This window comes from Rhinolophus ferrumequinum, chromosome 25 (assembly GCF_004115265.2).
Source record: "Rhinolophus ferrumequinum isolate MPI-CBG mRhiFer1 chromosome 25, mRhiFer1_v1.p, whole genome shotgun sequence".
Lineage (NCBI taxonomy): Eukaryota > Metazoa > Chordata > Mammalia > Chiroptera > Rhinolophidae > Rhinolophus > Rhinolophus ferrumequinum.
Window position 1 is genome coordinate 19,738,206 of NC_046308.1, and position 18,807 is coordinate 19,757,012.

The 18,807-nt window shown below is 51.7% G+C and overlaps 1 protein-coding gene across 1 annotated transcript; it reads left to right on the forward strand.

Moving 5' to 3' along the window:
- Window positions 1-2,181: 2,181 nt before the first annotated feature.
- SLC35E4 (solute carrier family 35 member E4) lies at window positions 2,182-8,916 on the forward strand. The gene is made up of 2 exons (XM_033098402.1): window positions 2,182-3,524; window positions 7,949-8,916. Exons 1-2 carry the CDS (start codon window positions 2,906-2,908, stop codon window positions 8,380-8,382), a joined length of 1,053 nt encoding a protein of 350 aa, XP_032954293.1. The 5' UTR covers window positions 2,182-2,905; the 3' UTR covers window positions 8,383-8,916.
- The last annotated feature ends 9,891 nt before the right edge of the window (window positions 8,917-18,807 follow it).

Sequence of the window (18,807 nt, forward strand, 5' to 3'; positions counted from 1 at the left end):
CCCAGCAGTGAAGTGATTTGTCTAGGGACATGCAGCGACAAGAGGAGAGGCCCGTCCCATAGGCTCTATAGCCCAGTTGCTGGAAATGGGTTCTTCTCCCCTCCCGGTGTTTCCCAGAGTCTCTCCCCACATCACCTGTTTCCACAGCAGCAGCCTGAGCCCCCAAAGGGCAGCACTCAGATCTGGGGCATTTGGGAGCCTGTGGGCAAGGGCAGGGTGCCCTGGGCTGCTCTGGGCTTTCAGGTGGACCTCAAAGAGTGAATGGGAGCCCCCTGCAGCCCTCTATGAAGCTGGATGCCCCTCCCACCCCACTCCCATTCTCCCACAAAGGAATAACCTGTGGGGAGCCCAGGTTAGAAAGTGGAGCTCTGGAGCCAGACAGACCTGGTCTAAATCCCCCACAACAAACCTGGGCATGTCGATTCCTTCCTCTCACCAAGCTCTCTGCGGCATCCAGCTCCAGGAGTAACTGTGCAGAGTAGTTAGAATGGAGAGCTCTCTATTCCTGGCAGCCAGTGGTGTGATGTCTTTCTGTACCCTGGGCCTTCTGGACTCCCATGTAGGATCATCTGCTAGATCACCTTGGGGTTCTGCCCTCAGCCTCCCTCCTGTCCCCCACCCACAGTGCGCAGCTCTCTCCATCCTACCAACGCACCCAGGCCTCACCTTGGTTAATTCTTATTCCCCATAGCCCACCCCTCACCAGACAGGGCAGGTGGGAGCAGCTTAGTGGCAGTCATGGAGGAGGTGTAGACAGAGTTTCACTGTCCACCACTCCCCGCCAGCAAAGCCCTGAGGTCAGGGTGTTTATTAATTTTTAAATTTATAATTATTTTTTATTAAAGGAAACTTACTGGGAAACTGACAGAATCCCAAAAAGAATATAACCTTTAGAGGGCCCTGATTCCTACTCTTCAGGAAATATGGATGGAGGGATATGTCCCCTTGGCTGGTTGAGTTTCCCTCCTACAACCCCTCCTAGAGAAAACCTGTCTAAACGCCCTCATATTTTGGTCCTTGGCCTAGAAATCCTCTGACACACAGTTTGGACTATTCAGCAGTGATTTGCAGTCTCCAGAGGGCGTCAGGGTCACCAGAGCAAATGTAAAAATGCAGATTCCTGAGCTCACCAGGGAGCGTCTGAGTCAGTAGGTCTCCAGTGAGGCTGGGGCTTTTAAATCCACGTCCAAGGTTTGTGATGGGGGTTGAGGGACACTTGCAGCCATTCCGCCGTCTGACCACCAGAGGGGGCCTCAGACCCTTGCGGACTTGTTTTTCTAGACAGGTTGCTGTCCTCACAGACTAGGGATTAGCGGTGTCCAGTGGGCAGGAGCTCCCGCAGAGAAGGCAGCCTGACGTCAGGAAAGAGGCTGGTACTAAGCACCTGGCTGGGAGCTCAGAGAGGCCAGGCCTGGGCCTAGGATCTAGATCTATTTGTCCTGCCTGGGGCATCCGTCTTTCAGATGGGAACACGGAGACCTAGGAAGAGGCAAGGGCTTAGTGGCAGCTGCTCTGCCTCCCAGACCACCCAGGACATTTGTCCTGCCACGGCTGCGGGCAGAGGGTGGATCCCAGAAAGTCCAATTATGAGTCAGCTCTGAGTGCCCAGGGGATGGGGCAGGGAATGGATGCTGGCCAGCGGTACCCTGCTTCCGCAACTGTGGTGGCGTTAGTGATTCAGCTTCCCTCTGTCTGCCTGGAGGTGCCCGCCCCGGGATGGAAGAGGGAGGAGGTGCTGGGACTAGGGAGGGGCAGTGGAGGGGCCTTAAGGGGCCCCGTGGTCCAACTCTTCTGGAAGCTGAGGTCCCACGGGATAATTGGGCCAGAGATCGGATGGTCCCGAGACCGGTCCTGGAGTGGAGGCCCCTTGGTGGGGGCTGGTCCTAGAAGGTGGAGTCTCCTGTGAAGCTGGAATTTTATCGGGCTCCCTTAGAAAAATACCCGCGTCTCCCACCTTGTTTTGATCTCTATGGGGGATTCGCCTTGGCTCTGGGTGGGGTGGGGCCTGATTTCCCACCAGTGGGGGAAGGGGGACAAACAGGCTGACCCTTTCAGCTGGGGGGTGTCAACTGATGGAGGGAACGCAAGGCCGATGGAGGAGGGTGGGCCAGTGGGTGGCGTGGAGGCGGGGCGAGACGTCCCTTGCGGCTCCGGGGGCGGGGCTTGGACAAGGGCGGGGCCGGGGGCTCAGCCCAACTTTCCGGGTGGGGCGCGGGCGGCGGTGGCGGAGGCGGGGCCAAAAGCGCAAGATCTCTCTGCGCGGCCCGGGCCGGGGCTGGAGCCGAGTGGGAGCGGGTGCCGGAGCCGCAGCCAGTGCTGCTGGGAGCCGGAGCTGGAGGGCAGGCCCTGCCGAAGCTGAGCCGAGCCGAGCTCACCGCCTGGCACCGACCGGAACTAGGACCGGCGTGTCAGCCGCTGGGCCTGGTCACGGTGGGAAGCAGCGAGCCACAACCATTGGGTACCACCCGGCTCGGGAGCCTGGATCGCCCCTGCCAGGCCTGGGCACAGCCTGAACACGCAGGAGAACTGGGGATCTGGACCGAAGAGGCAAAAGAACGAAGATTCCATCTACGCATAGTGCGGGCACTAGGCGGGGAGAAGAGTGCAGGCTTCACCAGGCACTGGGCAGAGGAGCCCGGAGCTTACTAGGCCAGACTTGAGCACCAAAGAGCCTGGCATTGCAACAGCCACGACCTGCGCTCTGCCCTTCCTGAGCCGGGAACACAGCATAGCTCCTGGACCTCGGCTGGCACAGGCCTGGCACAAGAAGCAGTTTTCTCACCTGTCTGAGTGGAGGGCTGGGATCAGAGGAACCAGGATCTGGCTTGGCCCTAAGGGGGGCTCTCTGGTGGCCTAGAGCTGGCCACTGGGGAGCTGGCCTCCTGCCCCAGCCCCACTGGTACGGATGTGCCACTGTCCTTTGAAGCATCATGACGGCAGGATGACTTCTGCTGAGGCAGTGGCAGTGGCTAGAGGTGCTCGGGTGTCTGGATCCCCCGAGTGGCCCCCCACTCTTCCCCAGGCCCTTGGACGACCTGGCCGGGCCCGGGTGGCTATAGCAGCCTTGGTGTGGCTGCTGACAGGAGCCAGCATGTCCAGCCTCAACAAATGGATTTTCACAGTGCATGGCTTTGGGCGGCCCTTGCTGCTCTCAGCACTACACATGCTGGCAGCAGCACTGGCATGCCACCGGGGGGCACGGCGCCCCATGCCCAGTGGTACCCGTCGTCAAGTGCTGCTGCTCAGCCTTACGTTTGGCACCTCGATGGCCTGTGGCAACGTGGGCCTGAGTGCTATGCCCCTGGACCTGGCACAGCTGGCCACCACTACCACGCCACTGATCACGCTGGCCCTGTCGGCACTACTGCTTGGCCGTCGCCACCACCCGCTACAGTTTGCCGCCATGGGCCCACTCTGCCTGGGGGCAGCCTGCAGCCTGGCCGGTGAGCTCCGGACACCTCCCGCGGGCTGTGGCTTCCTGCTGGCGGCCACCTGCCTCCGTGGCCTCAAGTCCGTTCAGCAGAGTAAGTGCCTGGGTCACTGGCCAGGGAGGTGGGGATCAGGGTGGGTGTGTGGCCTGGATGGCCCTGTGAGGGCTATGGCATTTTACAGAAGAAGAAACTGAGTCCTCATGGTTTTGGAAGAAGCAGAAACTGAGGCTCAGAAAGGTTCAATAGCTCAGTGAGTTCCAGGCCCCAAACTTAGGCTCTAGAGGCCCAACTAATATTTAATAATAGTTGCCATTACTCTGTGTCCCATGTTTTGTTTCTTTATCTCGCTGGATCTCCAGACTGCTCTGATCAAGGAACTCACTGTATTGTCTGCATTTGACAGGTAGGGGCTTGCCCTGGGCCTTGTGGCCAGTGAGCGCGAAGTAAGATTTGAACCCAGGCAGTAAATCTCTATGCTGTCCAAGATGTGCCAGAAGGCTGTGGATGCAGAAGGAAGCCTGATAGTGGGGAAAACTGAGAGAGAAGGTGGGCAAAGACTTGAGTGGGGATTTGGAAGGCCAGGGGTTTGGCTAAGTCTGGCATGGTTCATGTTTACTGGGAGCTGCAGTGTAACAGGTCCCATGCTGGGTGTTGACCTTGAGTAGTCATGGCAACCAACACCTTCACCCCCATTCTATAGATGATGGAACTGAGACCCTCAGAGTTACATTATTTGCCCAGGGTCACCTTACCTCTGATGAAAGGAGACAGGGGAACTCTGGGCAGAGGGTGGAGTAGAGGCTCCAGGACTAGACTCTGCTAAATCACTCTGTGACAGGCAGAGTGGAGGCGGCCGTCTTTCTGCCTGTCCTGAGGGGATCTGAATCACAGACCCACCCTCTCTCTGCCTGAACCCAAAGGAGATGTGGGAGAGGCCAGGGCCCCCACTCGGGGCAGGGAGGCATGGTTTCCAGCCACACATTTGCTCACGTGCTGGGTGACCTTGGGCAGGTCCAGGTTTTACCTGGGCTTCAGTCTCCCCGTCTGTTCAGTGGAGGAGAGTTGGAGTTGAAAGAGTCCTAGGGGCCCAGGCCTCTTGTTTTCCTTTCCTTCCAGCTCTAAGATTCTGTGACCCAGGCCTGGGAGAAGGAAGGGGATACTCCAAGGGCACTGGGCTGGAGTTGGGAGCAGCCTTCAGCCATGGAAGGCTGAAGTCAGAGTATAGCCCTGCCCTGGCATCTTTAGAGCCAGGAACCAGAGGTCCTGTCCCTATCCTCCCAGGCCCTGTGGTAGGGACGAAGCCCAGTTCTATTTTTGCCCTCAGGTTACATGAGAGCTGGTGACTGAGCTCGGGCGTGAGTTCTGGGCCATGGGAAACCTGACCGCACGGGCACACCCACTCCCCACCCCAGCCTAGACAGGGTCACAAGGCTAGGAAGGCCCCAGCCTCACCATGCCTGCTAAGGCCCAGTGTTCCTCGCCCAGAAGGAGCCCCAGCCTGCAGGATGGGCTGTGGCCGGCCAGGTCAGGCACACTGGCACGGAGTGGCAGGTGCCTGGCATCAGGCCATCTTGGCCTCTGCCAGCTCGCTCCACCTCCCCTGTGTCAACTACGTGGCCCTTGAGGTGTGTTGGGTGTTCACTCCAGACTCCCGCAGCACCCTCTGCTTCCCGAATCAAGACTCTGAATGGCCTGTTTTATAGCCATTTGGTTACCTGTCTGCCTCCCCCAGACTGGAGCTCTGAGAGGCCATAGACTAGCTTGGGGCATCTCTGTGTTCCCAGCACCTGGCCTGCAGCCTGGCACAGGGCAGGTACTCCTTAAGTGGTGGATTTATTAAAGGCTCTGACAGCTGGCCGATTAGGGTATATGGCTCAGGGTGCTAAGGAGGGAACTTAGAAGGCTAGAGACCCCACCAACAGAGATGGGGTCTGGCAGAGATGGGGAGAAACAGATTGGAGCCAAGGGGGTAACATGGGTTTTGGACAAGAGGAGGTTTCTACTTCCTGAGATTCCAGGAAAAGCACCAGGACCAGATTCAGACTAGAGTGTAAATGGCTCACACCAGATTCTATCTTGAGAGCAGATTCCATGGGAGCAGAGGATGAGAGTCCAGGAAGAGGAACACCCAGGCAGCCATAGGCAAGGCCAGCAGCCTTCCTCCTACCTGAGCCAGTTGCAGACCCAGGGGGCTACAGTGGGGAGAGGAGTGATGCCAACCTCCCACTCACAGAAAGGCTGGGAAGTGGGGTGCCAGCTTGTTGAGCTTGTTCTCAGCTGTACTTACCTGTGCGTACATCAGGGAGCAGCCTGATCCGATCCCTGTCCTCTGAGCTCTCAGGCTGTTGGGAAGACACACTCAGAAACACATCACAACAGCAGGAGAGAAGCTCTAGCGCCAAGCGGACAAAGGTGTGGTGAGAGTGGTTACTGCTAAGAGGAACCAGAGAAGGCTGCCTGGGGAGGAGGCACGCAGTGGTGGTAATAACAGTAGTGTAATAATAGCAGCAAACACTATGTACCCATGCTGTACCCAGCGCTTCATACACCAGGGCAGGAAAGGGCATTCTGGGAGCAGGAAACAGGGTGTCAGCCAGCAGGAGCAGAGTGTGGGGATCCAGACAGCTGCTGTAGTGTGCAGTTACTGCTGGGCACCAGGCCCTGTGTGTGTGGGGGGTGGGGGGGGCGTTGTCACTCTCCTCATGCTACACACAAGGAGACAAGGCCATGAGAGGGTGACTTGCCTCATACCACACAGCTAGTAAAGGAGTAAGGATGGGAGAAGCCAGTAGCCAGCGGAACAGGGTCTAGAGAACGTTTGTCTGCATGTGGCAGATGCTTGGGTATGTTCAGATGCCGAAACAAGTGTCTGTGAAGAAGGAGAGGTTAAAATGGAAGGTTTTTTTTGGGGGGGTGACACTGGCAGAGGAGGGGCACTGCGGAGGCAGGATGACAGGCTGGCATTTTGGGAGCCTCGGGTGGAGTGAGTCGCCTCTGGCAAGGGATCACTGTTCTTTCCGTGGGCTGCAGGGAGGGGAGGTGGAGGGCAGAGTGGGGAGGTTAGGACCTTCCTCCCTGGCAGCCTCAAAGAACTGACGTCCACCTGAAATCCTAAACACCCTCTAGTGATTAGATCTTTAATATGCAGGCCACAGGCAGCTCGTAACTGCTACATTCGGAGTGAATGAGCAGGAGGCATTCCAATTATTTGATCATTTCTAGAAATGCTGGAGCTGGAGGGACTGTTGCCTAGAGAACGAAGCCAAAACATCAGATTGACATCGAGAGAGAAGTGAGAGTTCCTATTCTAAGCATAGCCTATGAGTAAGCTCCTCTGTGGCTCTTTGGAAAGTGTTTGTCAGAAAATGCACAGAGGCTCGGTGAGCCCCTGGGTCGATTACTCATCTCTCTCCTCAAACACTTGAACAAGGCCCCAGTCATTGCCCTCTTGCAAATACTCCCATTCACCTGTGTCTGATTTTGACGATGGGCACCATTTCCTTTGTGAACCAGCTGGGTGGTAATGTGCGTGTGCGTGCGTACACACACACACACACACACTCACACACACGCGTGTGCACACACACACACGCTTGCATTCACACATATGCAAGGTGGTAGGATCCCCTCTTTCCTTGCAAAGTTAAAAGGTTTCTTTTCAGTCCTGGATCTCAACAAGCCCCACTGTTGGTAGCAAAAGATGCTGCTTTAGTGAGTGAGAGGCAAGCACAATTTTTTGTTGTTCCCTTGTCAGCCCAGTGGTCATAAGTGAATGAAACAGGAGAGGACCCAACCTTGGACTCAAACGATTTCTTATTTTAAAACTCCCTCTCTCTCTTTTTTGAAATGTGAAGGCCACATAGTTAGTAAATGACAGAGCTGGGACCTTCTGCTGGCCTGTCCCTGCTATGGTGGTGGGAGCTGCGCTGTGGGTGTAATAAAGGCTGAGGCCAAGCCAGGTGGGTTTAGGGCCTTTAACGGTAGTTCAGAGCCTAGGGTAGTTTTCTCCAGGGCCTGGGGAGCCCCCGAAGATTTGTTTGTTTTTGGTTTTTTTCTTTTGAGTCACATTTCATGTTTATTGGTCATTTTGGTATCACAAGCACATTATTGTTTCCGTCTATGGAAGGCAGTTTGAAGTGGGTGATAACAGGCCTATTTATTTTGTTTTATCTTTTTACATTTATTGTAAAGCACTTACCTCATAAGGGCTTTATGTACATTATCTATTTTGATCTTTATAAAACCCCTGTGTATTAGGTTTTATTACCACCCAACTTGGCAGGTGAGGGAACCTAGGCCTCTAGAGGGTAAGTGCCAGGTCACAGCTAGTAAGGACTGGATACAGGTCACAATCCAGGAAGTCGGATTCCAGATTCTTGACGTTACAGAGCAGGAGCCACTAACTCTGCCAGGAGGGTTGGGGCAGGCTTCCCGCAGGATGGGCCTCGGAGGTCACGTTGGGTGGCCGAGTGGGGTTGTCTCCCACTGTGTGCTGATGGCTGCTCTTCTGGTTGCAGGTGCCCTGCTGCAAGAGGAGAGGCTGGACGCGGTGACCCTGCTGTATGCCACCTCGCTGCCCAGCTTCTGCCTGCTGGCGGGCGCGGCCCTGGTGCTGGAGGCCGGTGTGGCACTGCCGCCTGCGCCCACTGACTCCCGCCTCTGGGCCTGCATCCTGCTCAGCTGCCTCCTGTCTGTGCTCTACAACCTGGCCAGCTTCTCCCTGCTGGCCCTCACCTCTGCCCTCACCGTCCACGTCCTGGGCAACCTCACTGTTGTGGGCAACCTCATCCTGTCCCGGCTCCTGTTTGGTAGTCACCTCAGTACCCTCAGCTACATGGGCATTGCACTCACCCTTTCAGGAATGTTCCTTTACCACAACTGTGAGTTCGTGGCCTCCTGGGCCGCCCACCGGGGCTTCTGGAGGAGGGACCAGCCTGACAAGGGTCATTGAGACCTGGGAGTGTGCACGGGCCACCTTGAACAGCCCCAGCCTGAATCCAACCTTGGCTAGTGGCTGTGGGAAAAGGGGAGAGCAGGCAGCCTCTGGAAGCATGGGAGGGAGAGGTGCCTTTGGGACGGGCCACCTTGGAGGCTGGAATGGGCCTCCCGGAGAGACTCACCTGTCCCTGCCTGCTTCTCCTCATCACAGACCCCACTCACCACGGGATGGTGGTTCTAAGCCTGGCACAGTCACTGTGTAATTACACAGTCAGAGTAATTATTATTAATATCAACTACTACGCTGAAAATTGCTGGCCAAACTTTGAGAACCTCGCCACGTTCTGATGACAACGGTGATGATTCTTGGTAGTTGCACAATCCTTCCTCCAGGAAGTGGGGGAGGCAGCTGGGGGGCCCAGGGAGGGGCTTCTTTGCTGCTGGGCTCCCCTGAAGAGGTGGGGTCGTCTGTGCCAACTCCTGGCAGCTGCTGTGGCCTCATCCAATTTTGGGTCTTCCGTCCTCAAATAAACTATTTTTGTTTGTATACCTGTGTCATTCCTCGGGGTTACAGCAAAGGAAATATAGGGAGAGGGATGGGCTCCCTGGCCACTAGCCACCCACAGAGAAACGTGGACATCTTCCCTTACCCACCGTGTCCTGTCTAGGTCCCCAACCTAGTTCCGTTCTCTAATATCCCTCCACTGGCCAGGTGGCCACTGCCCATCTTCTGGATGGCGGCAGTAGCTTCCTCCCTGCTCTGTTCTGGGCCCTTGACTCATCTTCCACGTGGCCCCAGGGGGATCTTTCTAAAACATACACCTTCTGTGGCTCCACACTGCCCTTGGGACAAAGTCAGAACTTCCTGCCCCAGATCACGAGGCCCTCAGATCTGGCACCTGTGGCCTCTCCAGGCTCCTGTCTCGCTTCTCTCCCGGGGTGTCACCTTCCAGCCTCGCTGACTTCCTTCAGGTCTCCCATGATGACGGGCCCCCTCACCGGAGCCTTTGCACATGCAGTCGCCTCTGTCTGGTATTCTCTCTCCCTACCATGGCTAAACCTTTGCCTGGGGGAGAAAACCCAAACCTGCAACTCTCCTTTAAAAGAAAAGCTAAAACGGAAGCGTGATGAAACAAGAGTCTCGACCAGGGGCCATATCCAGGGCTGTGAGTGCAGGGTGACTTCATGGAAGAGCGAGCACTCAGCAGGGAGGGCCTGGTGGGCTGACCCATGGGCTGAGAACCCAGGACAGCGCTCCTAATCCCTGGAGCTAGCCCAGACCATCCCTGACCAACTGGCTGAACTCAGCTTCATCCCTTCTCCTCTCTCATCCTTTCCATGACTGTACATTTAACTGCCCCCAGCCAGCTGCGTCTGCTGGAGGCTGCCTGTTAAAAACCATGAGAACACTGCCTGGATTAGGGAGAACTGGGATCTAATCCTGCTCTTCCCACCTTAGTGTGTACCTTAGGTAGGTAGCCTCCCTTCTCTGATCCTCAGTTTGCATATCTGCAAAATGGGGATGATGATCCCCACGGATAGGTTTCTAATGAGGAGCCTGGTAGGGCCGGGAGAAGAGAGGTGATGGTGTCCGCTGGCTTGGTCCTTATCTTGGGCTATCATCCTATCATCCACTCGCTCTGAGGCTCCAGGCCCATCTGGGAAGTGGGAACAGTCTTGCCTTTCTGTGTGAGGATGGGAGCTAGACCAGGCTGGGGGTGGGGTCTAGGGGCCTGGGACTCAGGGAGGAATCATTCATTCCTTCACACAGCCCAAATTCATGGGGGACCACTGTGCCAGCTGGTGCGAGACGGGTGAGCCCAAGGCTGGAGGTGGCGGCAGGGAGGGCCTGGGAGGCACTTGACCCAGGGAGGACTGGTGCAGGGTTTCCTGGCCCTGCCCTCCACTTGGGAGGGGAAGTGGTCCCAGGCTGAGTCACTCACCACCCACCTCCCTGTGACTCAGATGCCACTGGTCCAGCCCTGTCCCTGTGTAGCCTAGGTATCTCCGGGCTCCACTCTGAGGCTTGGCTAGATAGGACAGAGGATACATGGCTTTGGGTAGGCAGAGCCTCTTTGGTACTCAGGACCCTTCCACATTCAAGGGAGCCCATTGCCATAGTAGGAGCCACCCTGCAGTACCCTCGCCTCAGCGCCTGGGATCCACGGAATGCCTGACTTAAGAGCGAGCCTAGGGGCGGCCAGTTAGCCCAGTTGGTTAGAGTGCGGTGCTCTTAACAACAAGGTTGCCGGTTCGATCCCCACATTCGATCCCCACATGTGTGAGCTGCGCCCTCCACAATAGATTGAAATAACGACTTGGAGCTGAGGAGTCCTGGAAAAACACACTTAAATAAATAAAAGTTTTAGAAAATATATTTAAAAAAAGAGTGAGCCTACTTTCAGATCAAAGCCAGCCTATGGTGGTTGTAGGGGAGGGCAGGAGGGGGAACTGGAGGGGTGCTTGGTCTGGGGACTGGCTTGTCACCAGACTCAGGACCATCCAGCACTGAGGTGATTTTCCCAAGTTCATAGCTGAAGCCCTCCCTATCACTTTTCACCATGGGCACAGAGAGCACTCGCCTGGGAGTCAGAAAGCCTGGGTTTGTGTCCTGGCCCCTCCTCATGGTGTGACCTGTCTGGTTTCTCTTGGCTTCACAGTGTTGTTGGTAGTGAGGATCACGGGATCACCAGGGGGAAGGGCTTAGCGGCTGATTCCCACTGCCAGGCCACTGTCCTTCTAGGCTCTGTCTCTTACTCGTTCTGGTTCCTTGGGCCAATCACATCACCTCTCAGCCTCCATTTCTGTACCCAGTTCCCGCTAGGAAGCCTTCTCCTCAGGAAAACAGATTTCACCTTCCTTGAGAAGCTCTTTCCTTTCCTCCTTCCCTGCCCTGCCCCACACCAAGCTGAGTTATAGGTCAGCCCAGCTCCCTGCACTTCTCCAGTCAGGGCCCTGTGCACAACCCATTCTCAGAACTGGTTTATCGTCTCTTCTCCACTGGACTGGGCTCTGGGAGGGCTGAGACAACTGTCCTGCTCACCAGTGTCTTCCCAGCACCGGCACAGTTCCTGGCATGGATGGAGTTGGTGGAAGAGAAATACTAGTCAAGAGCGGAGGCCAGATCTGGGTTCAAATCCCAGCTCTGGCGTGTCCGAACTGTGTGACCCTGGGCAAGGGCCTTCCCCTCCTGGGCCTCTATGTGTGAAGTGGGGGCAGCAGTAGAACCTAACCCTGTCTAGCTCCTGGAGGCTGCAAGTGCTTAGCAACAGTGCCTGGAACCTAATAGGTCTTCAAGAAATGTTAGCAGACTGACTCACTACAGACGCCTCCCAGTTCCTCCCCCAAGGCTTCTCATGCTACCCCCTCCCCCAGCCCTGCACTGTACACTGAGAATCCCCAGGGCATGCGCTTGCCTAAGCAGAGCAGGATGGATGCCCCAGCTTCCACTGCCTTGCCCTGCCTTGGAGGAAGCCGCAGAAGCTGGGTCTGTGCTGGGCATTCTGCCATCGTGGAGTCAGAACAAAGCTGCTGCCTTGTCTCAGCCCCAGCGGCCAGGAGCCCCGCCCACCCTCCCTAGAGGGCCCTTGGATTGTCATTCCAGGGGCCAGGGCAAACAAGGACTCTTGCTTCCTACTCTGCTCCCAAATCAGCTTAGGGATGCCAGAAACTCCACCATTGCAATGTTCCTGCTTGGTTGCAAATACTTCCTGGAAATAATACAAAACACAATGGAGAACCACGGAAGGTTTTGAGCAGGCAAGAACCATGATGATGTTCAATAAATATTTCTTGATAACGGACCTTCAGTTTGGTCTGGGTCCAATGTGGAGGTGATATTGAAGGGACTTGAGACTGGTGGCAGGGAGACCAGGGAAGAGCTATTGTTGCGGTCCGTGGGGACAGTGGTGTCAGTGTCTTGGGTAGAGCACAGAGTAGCATCAGTTGTATTGATTTAGGGTAACAAATTATCCCCAAATATTATGGCTTAAAACAGCGAATATGCATGATCTCTGTTCCTGAGGATAGGGAATTCGGGAGTGGCTTAGTGGAATAGTTCTGGCTCACGGTCCGTCATGAGGTTGTAGTAAAGGTGTCAGCCAGAGCTTCAGTCATACAAAGGCTTGACTGGGGCTGGAGGGTCCACTTTCAAGATGGGTTATTCACATGGCTAGTGGGAGGAGGCCTCAGTTGCCGGCCACATGGGCTTATCCGCAGGGCTCCTTGAATGTCCTCACGACGTGGCAATTGGCTTCCACTAGAGTAATTCAAGGGAGCACGGAGCCATAATGTCCTCTTCGACCCAATTGCAAAAGTCATACTCATTTCTCTAATATCTTCATTTATTATTTCATTTTAATATCATTGCTTCTTTCAGGTCTTATTGGTTACACAAATCAGCCCTATTCAGTTGGGCCCTCCCACCTTGACTACGCAAGGGCGTGAAAGAGCAGGAGGGAGGGATCACTGAGGTCATCTACATCAGTGAATGTTTGTTGAGTGAATGATAGGAGGACATAGCCTGGCCATTTAGTCCTGCTCCAACCTGCGGCCACACCTCTGCATCCTTTCTGACACAGTGCTAAACAATCATGGCCCACAGAGGGCACTTGGCAAATGCTTGCTCAGTGAGGGCTGGAGGCTTCTTTCTCTGCTCCCCACTGCAGACAGGAGAAGGCCTGAGCTCCTTGGTCTGGTATTTGAAGCCCTGGATGCTCTGATATCTCCAAGCCCACTCTCTGTGACCCCTCCAAATATATGAGGTCACCCTTGCTCCCTGTGCCTGATGGAACCTTCCAGTATCTAGACCTCCTTCTGCACCCTCCCTCCTTCTGTAAGCACTGCCAGCTTCTAGCTGGGCAGATACTGGCCCCCCAGTACCTTCTGCCTGGGCTGGGCATTTCTCTTTGTGGCTTTAAACTTTCATTGGTGGAGGAGCCCTTGTCCATGCACATTATGCTGGAGCCCAATATCAGCCAAACCAAAGCAGAATTGCCCTAGCTAAACCTGAAACCCCCTTTCCCCTGAGGCACCTATGCCAACCGTTTGAAAACCACAGCTCTAGTTCAATCCTTATCATACATGTGAGCAAATTGAAGCTCAAAGACGAGGAAGAACCAAGAGGAATTAGTCCGTTCAGGCTACTACAACAAAATACCACAGACTGGGTGGTTTATAAACAACAGAAATTTATTTCTTACAGTTCTGGAGGCTGAAAGTCTGAGATGAGGGTGCCAGGGTACCAGCATGGTTGAGTGAGAGACCTCTTCTGGGTCACAGACTTCGTTGTATCCTTATAGGGCAGGAGGGATGAGCTAGCTCTTTGGGGCCTCACTAATCCCATTCACGAAGGCGCCACTCTGATGACCTCATCACTTAATCACCTCCCAAAGGCCCCACCTCCTAATACCATCACCTTGGGCATTAGGGTTTGTGGAGAAAAAAGGGGCCACATACTAAACCTAACAAGCTCAGGGGAGGCCAGCATGGCAGTCTCTACAAACTTAACCACATAGAATGGCTGGTCTGAGCATAAAAATTTCTAACTAAACTCATGGCCTGTAGTCACATCCTTGGCTTGTAGCTTCCTGGACTAAGGTCAATTCTTTACCTTAAGCGAGCTTGTCTATTGTCTTTTTGCATCTAAGATAGCAAACCCTTGGAATCAATGTCAGAGTAATACCTTTTTCCAAACCCCTCAGGGAACAACCCACTGCACCAGAGCAGGAGACCACAGAATCCCTCATTGTTATCTTGTTCCCCAAATACCATCTCTCGGTGCTGTAAATGTTAATTATCCTATAACCCACCAATGTAAAAAAAGTATGTGTCTCTCCATTTTAATTTATATCCAACCCTAGAGATTTCTCGCTTTGCTTTCTCCGACCCCCTTAACCTACCACCAATGGATTTCATGTTAACGCTCCTTACGTTTCCTCCTTTAATTCTAATATATAAAATAAGTTGCAAAACTGCCATTCTCCAGAGCATTTTCTTAATCTGTTGAGATTTTGCTTTGTCATCAGTTTGGCTCAAATAGACTCATTGAACTTCTCTACAGGGTTGGATGTTTCTTACGTCGACAGTTTTTAACATGAGTTTGTGGGGACACATTCAGACCATAGCAATGATCTTATGTAAAGAGGGAACAGCTGGGCTGGGACTTCAATTCCTAATTCTTGGGATTCTACCATTTCCTGCTCCCCACTCTGCTGTGAAGAACAGAGTCCGGTGTGACATTATGGGGGTCTGGCCCAGGTTCACAGGGACGGTCTACCACAAGAAGGTGCCAGCTGGGTATCTTCTAGCTTAATCAGCAAAAACTTTTTTTTCCTTCAGGGCAAAGGCATTACAAATATTTTGCCAAGGGGAAGTCTAGAAAGATTTGTGTGTGTAAAACTTTCTGCTTTTGAGTGTGTCTCAGAAACACTGAGAGGCGGGTAGAATGGTGTGTTAGTCCAGGTCCTCTGAGAAGCAAACACTAAGATCACATTACAAGTGCAAGGATTTTATGAGGACAAACATCCGTGAGAGAAAATGGGTGGGACTTGGGAAGGTGGGGAGAGCTGGGAGACATGTATGATGCAAGTCTGACCCTGAGTGGAGGAGAGAGGGAAGGTGGGTTGGGTGGAAGCATTCTTGACCATGCTGCAGGCCAAGGAAGGTTCAGCAAGGCCATCAGAGTTCTTGAGGCAATGAAACGAAGCAGAAGAATCCATGTGTCCCTAGAATAGGCCTGCCTTATATGCCTGCTGTACTCAGGAACTGGCTAGAAGGAGCCTGAGGGAAGTTTAGTCCCGACATAGGTGGAACACGGTGATGGATTTCAGAGTGCCACGGTCGGGGCCTTTGGTCAGCTTCGCTTCCTGTAATTGGAGGTCTGAGGGGCACATTCTTATTATGGCCACCACAGAGGGCATCGTGACTCCTATCTGACAGAGTAGGCAGAATTCCAGAAACACTCCAGCGTCTGCGTCAAGTCACAGAGCAGGATGAGAATCCATATCTCTTGACGTTCATTCCAAGTTCCTTCCTAGATGACCTAGGTCCTCAGTGCAGACGTGGAGGTTGATGGGTTCTTAGGGCACTTGGACTTAATACCCCAGGATAGGTCAGCCGGGCTGTGTACTTCAGGGTCAAGAGCTACCTGTCCCTGGGATCTGTAATGAGATCCCCATCTCAACAGAGGTTGTTCAGGGAAAGCTCCACGGCCACCGCCATGTCCCTATTTATCTGACAGGGTATTACCGTGTTTCCCCGAAAGGAAGACCTAGCCGGACCATCAGCTCTAATGTGTCTTTTGGAGCAAAAATTAACATAAGACCCGGTATTATATTATATTACATTATATTATATTCTAAAGACCTGGTCTTACATTATAGTAAAATAAGACCGGGTCTTATATTAATTTTTGCTCCAAAAGATGCATTCGAGCTGATTGCCCGGCTAGGTCTTATTTTCAGAGAAACATGGTATAACCTTCACAGAAACTTCTCAGATCAAATTTAATTGACTTTATCACAAAGAAAGAAAGAGATGCTGCACTTTTGGAGTGGGAAACTTAAAGGTTCATGAAATCAGAGGGCTGGGATTTCCATCCCCGAACCAGAATGTTGGGCTGTAAGGACCATCGCCTTCTCCCTTATGAGAGGATTGTATTAAACCTCCAACATGACCTTCTTTCCCTAGGTTGTTTGAGTAAAGGGCCACTCTACTCTGAGTCTGAAAGAACAGAGTCAACTGTTTGGGAAAAGAACTTGGATCCTCTCAAGAGCCTTCAACCTCAGCCTCTCCCACTTTAAGATGTGAAATCCTGGTCCCACCACATTCAATTCTGAATATTTAAAAAAAATAATTTTACAAAGGAGGATCCAACATTTTTTTCTCAACTATGAAAAAAAAATCTGTGGAAGGAAGCAAATAGATACAATGACAAAATGTTGACTTGGTTACAGCTTGAAGATAGTACGATAGATGGACCATATTTTGCTTTCCTTTTTCCAAAAATGAACATGTGTTTTTCAAAATAAATTTTTCAGGGTTCCCGTTCTGAGTAATACAGAGTTAAGCACAGTCTGCCCTTCCCCCTGATGTAACTAAACATCCTGGACAGAATACATGAAACAGTTATCTGAAGACTCTGAAGAAAGGGTAGCAGATGAATTGGGAAAGGAAATCAGAACATGAAGTATAAAACAATCTGGCGGCAAAGTTCCTGTGTTGTTTTTTGTTCCTGTATCTCCTGACCTGGTCTCAAAGGCAGGATGGACCCTAGAAGTGTGCAGTGGACACGGAAAGAGACTCCAAGAGAAGCCCTATCTTTCTGGTCTGAGTATTGGAAGGAGGTCCCTTTCAGTACAGAGGAGGGAAAGCCTTTCTTTTTTTCTTTTCCATCTAACCCTGTCCCCAGGCAAGCCTCATATTGAAGTTTAAACTTGGCAGCAGCAGAAGAGGCTGTGGCAGCTGGAAAAGCACCTAAACTCTGAAGGGGAATCCTTCTCTCTGACCAAAAAAACCTGTGGACTGAAAAGCATGTTTGGGGGAAGCAATCTTCATTTCCTTTTTTGTCTCTTCATCTTGTCACTTGGCCACAGAGCACACCCAGTCACAGAATGTTATTGGCAGAGCAGGGAGACTAAAGGCCCTGGAGTGTGGGAGGAGGTTGTAGAGAGGAGGGAGCTTGAGAAATGGATCCTGTAAAGTTGTATCTGTAATGCTAGGCTCACATGGATGGATCTGACTTTAAACAGCATTTCAATGACTGAGAACTAAACTACTAGGGAGACCACCCATTTATCAGACTGGCCCCTAGATGGCCCAAGCTTAGGACAGATCTGACTTACATTGCAAAAGTTTTGAAAACTGAACTGATATTGGAAGTATGGCCCTGTTAAAAAAGAAAATTCAACTGAGTAAACTTTTAAAGCTCTTATTGGTTTTATTCAATGGGGCAGGAGCTCTAAGGAGCTGTACAAAATGAAAAATGTTTATAGGCAGAAGAGAGCAGAAACAAGGAAGTTATCCTAAGAGAAAAGGGGGTTGGTTATTGCAAGGTTATTTTCTTTTAGGGGATGGCATGGGTCTGTCAGATTACTTAACTACTACTGATCAGGTGATTCCTGATTGACTGGTTTAAGATTCCATTTCTGGTTGGCAAAAAAAAAAAAAAAAAAAAAAATTCCATTTCTGGGAGAGCTGAAACTGTAAATTAAATCTTGGTTTGGTGGTATGGGGTTTAGCATAAGTGACTCCATTTTGGTCCTGTTGTCTTGTCTTTAACAATCCACAGGAGGCAGATCAGATCAGAACTGAAACTAAAAGGGTCAATTGCCTCCTAAAACAAAAACTCAACAATTTCCATAGGATTTAACAACCTAGAGTCTCATAACATAACATTCAAATGTCTAGTATACAATCCAAAATGACTCCACATACAAAGAGCCAAGAATGTCTGAACACTGAGATGACCTAGATGTTGGAATTATCAGAAAAATACTTTGGAAATGAAAAGATACCAAGTCTCAGCAGAGAAATAGAAGATACAGACAATAACCAAATGTTATTAGAATAGAAGATACAGACAATAACCAGAAATTTTAAAACTAAGAAAATGTAATCATCAGAATTTGAAAATATACTGGATGACCTTAGTAGCAGAATGGAGATGACAGAGGAAAGAATATGTGAACATGAAGGATAGATCAATAGAAATTATCTGATGGGCAGAATGCCCACCTCTGCCAAAGATGTCCATGCTCTATTCCCTGGAGAATGTGAATATTATTTTACATGACAAAAGGCACATTGTAGACACAATTGAAGTTATGGACTTTAATATTGGGATTGTCTGTATTATTTATTTGCTGGGCTAGTCTAATCACACAAATCCTTAAAAGCAGAGAATTTTCTCTGGTTGAATTCAGAAGAGATGCAGCAGAAGGAAAAGGTATTCAAAACATGAAAGGGACTCAACTGGCCATTATTGGAGGAGACCACACGGAAAGCATTAGAAAGAATGTGGGCAGCTTCTAGGAGAAAAGACCAGTCCCAAGCTGATAGCTGTAGTCCTCTGCCCTACAACGGAAAAGAAGTGAATTTGGCCAACGACCTCAATGAGTTTGGAAGCAGAATCTTCCTCAGAGCCTCAAGTAAAAAAAATGCACTTGATTTCAGCCTTATGAAACTCCTTGATTTTGGCCTTGTAAGATCCCAAGCAAATGACTCAGTCAAGCTCAATGTGACTTCTGACCTACAGAAATTGTAAAATAACAGATATTCGTTTTTAGCCACTAAGTTTGTGGCAATATGTATGGCAGCAAGAAAAATCTAACACGTTATCCAATATGAACAGCAGAGAGTGAAAAAAATTTTTTTTTAAATAAACAGAGCCTCAGGAATCTATGGGACAATATCAACAGGTCTAATGTTCATGTTATCA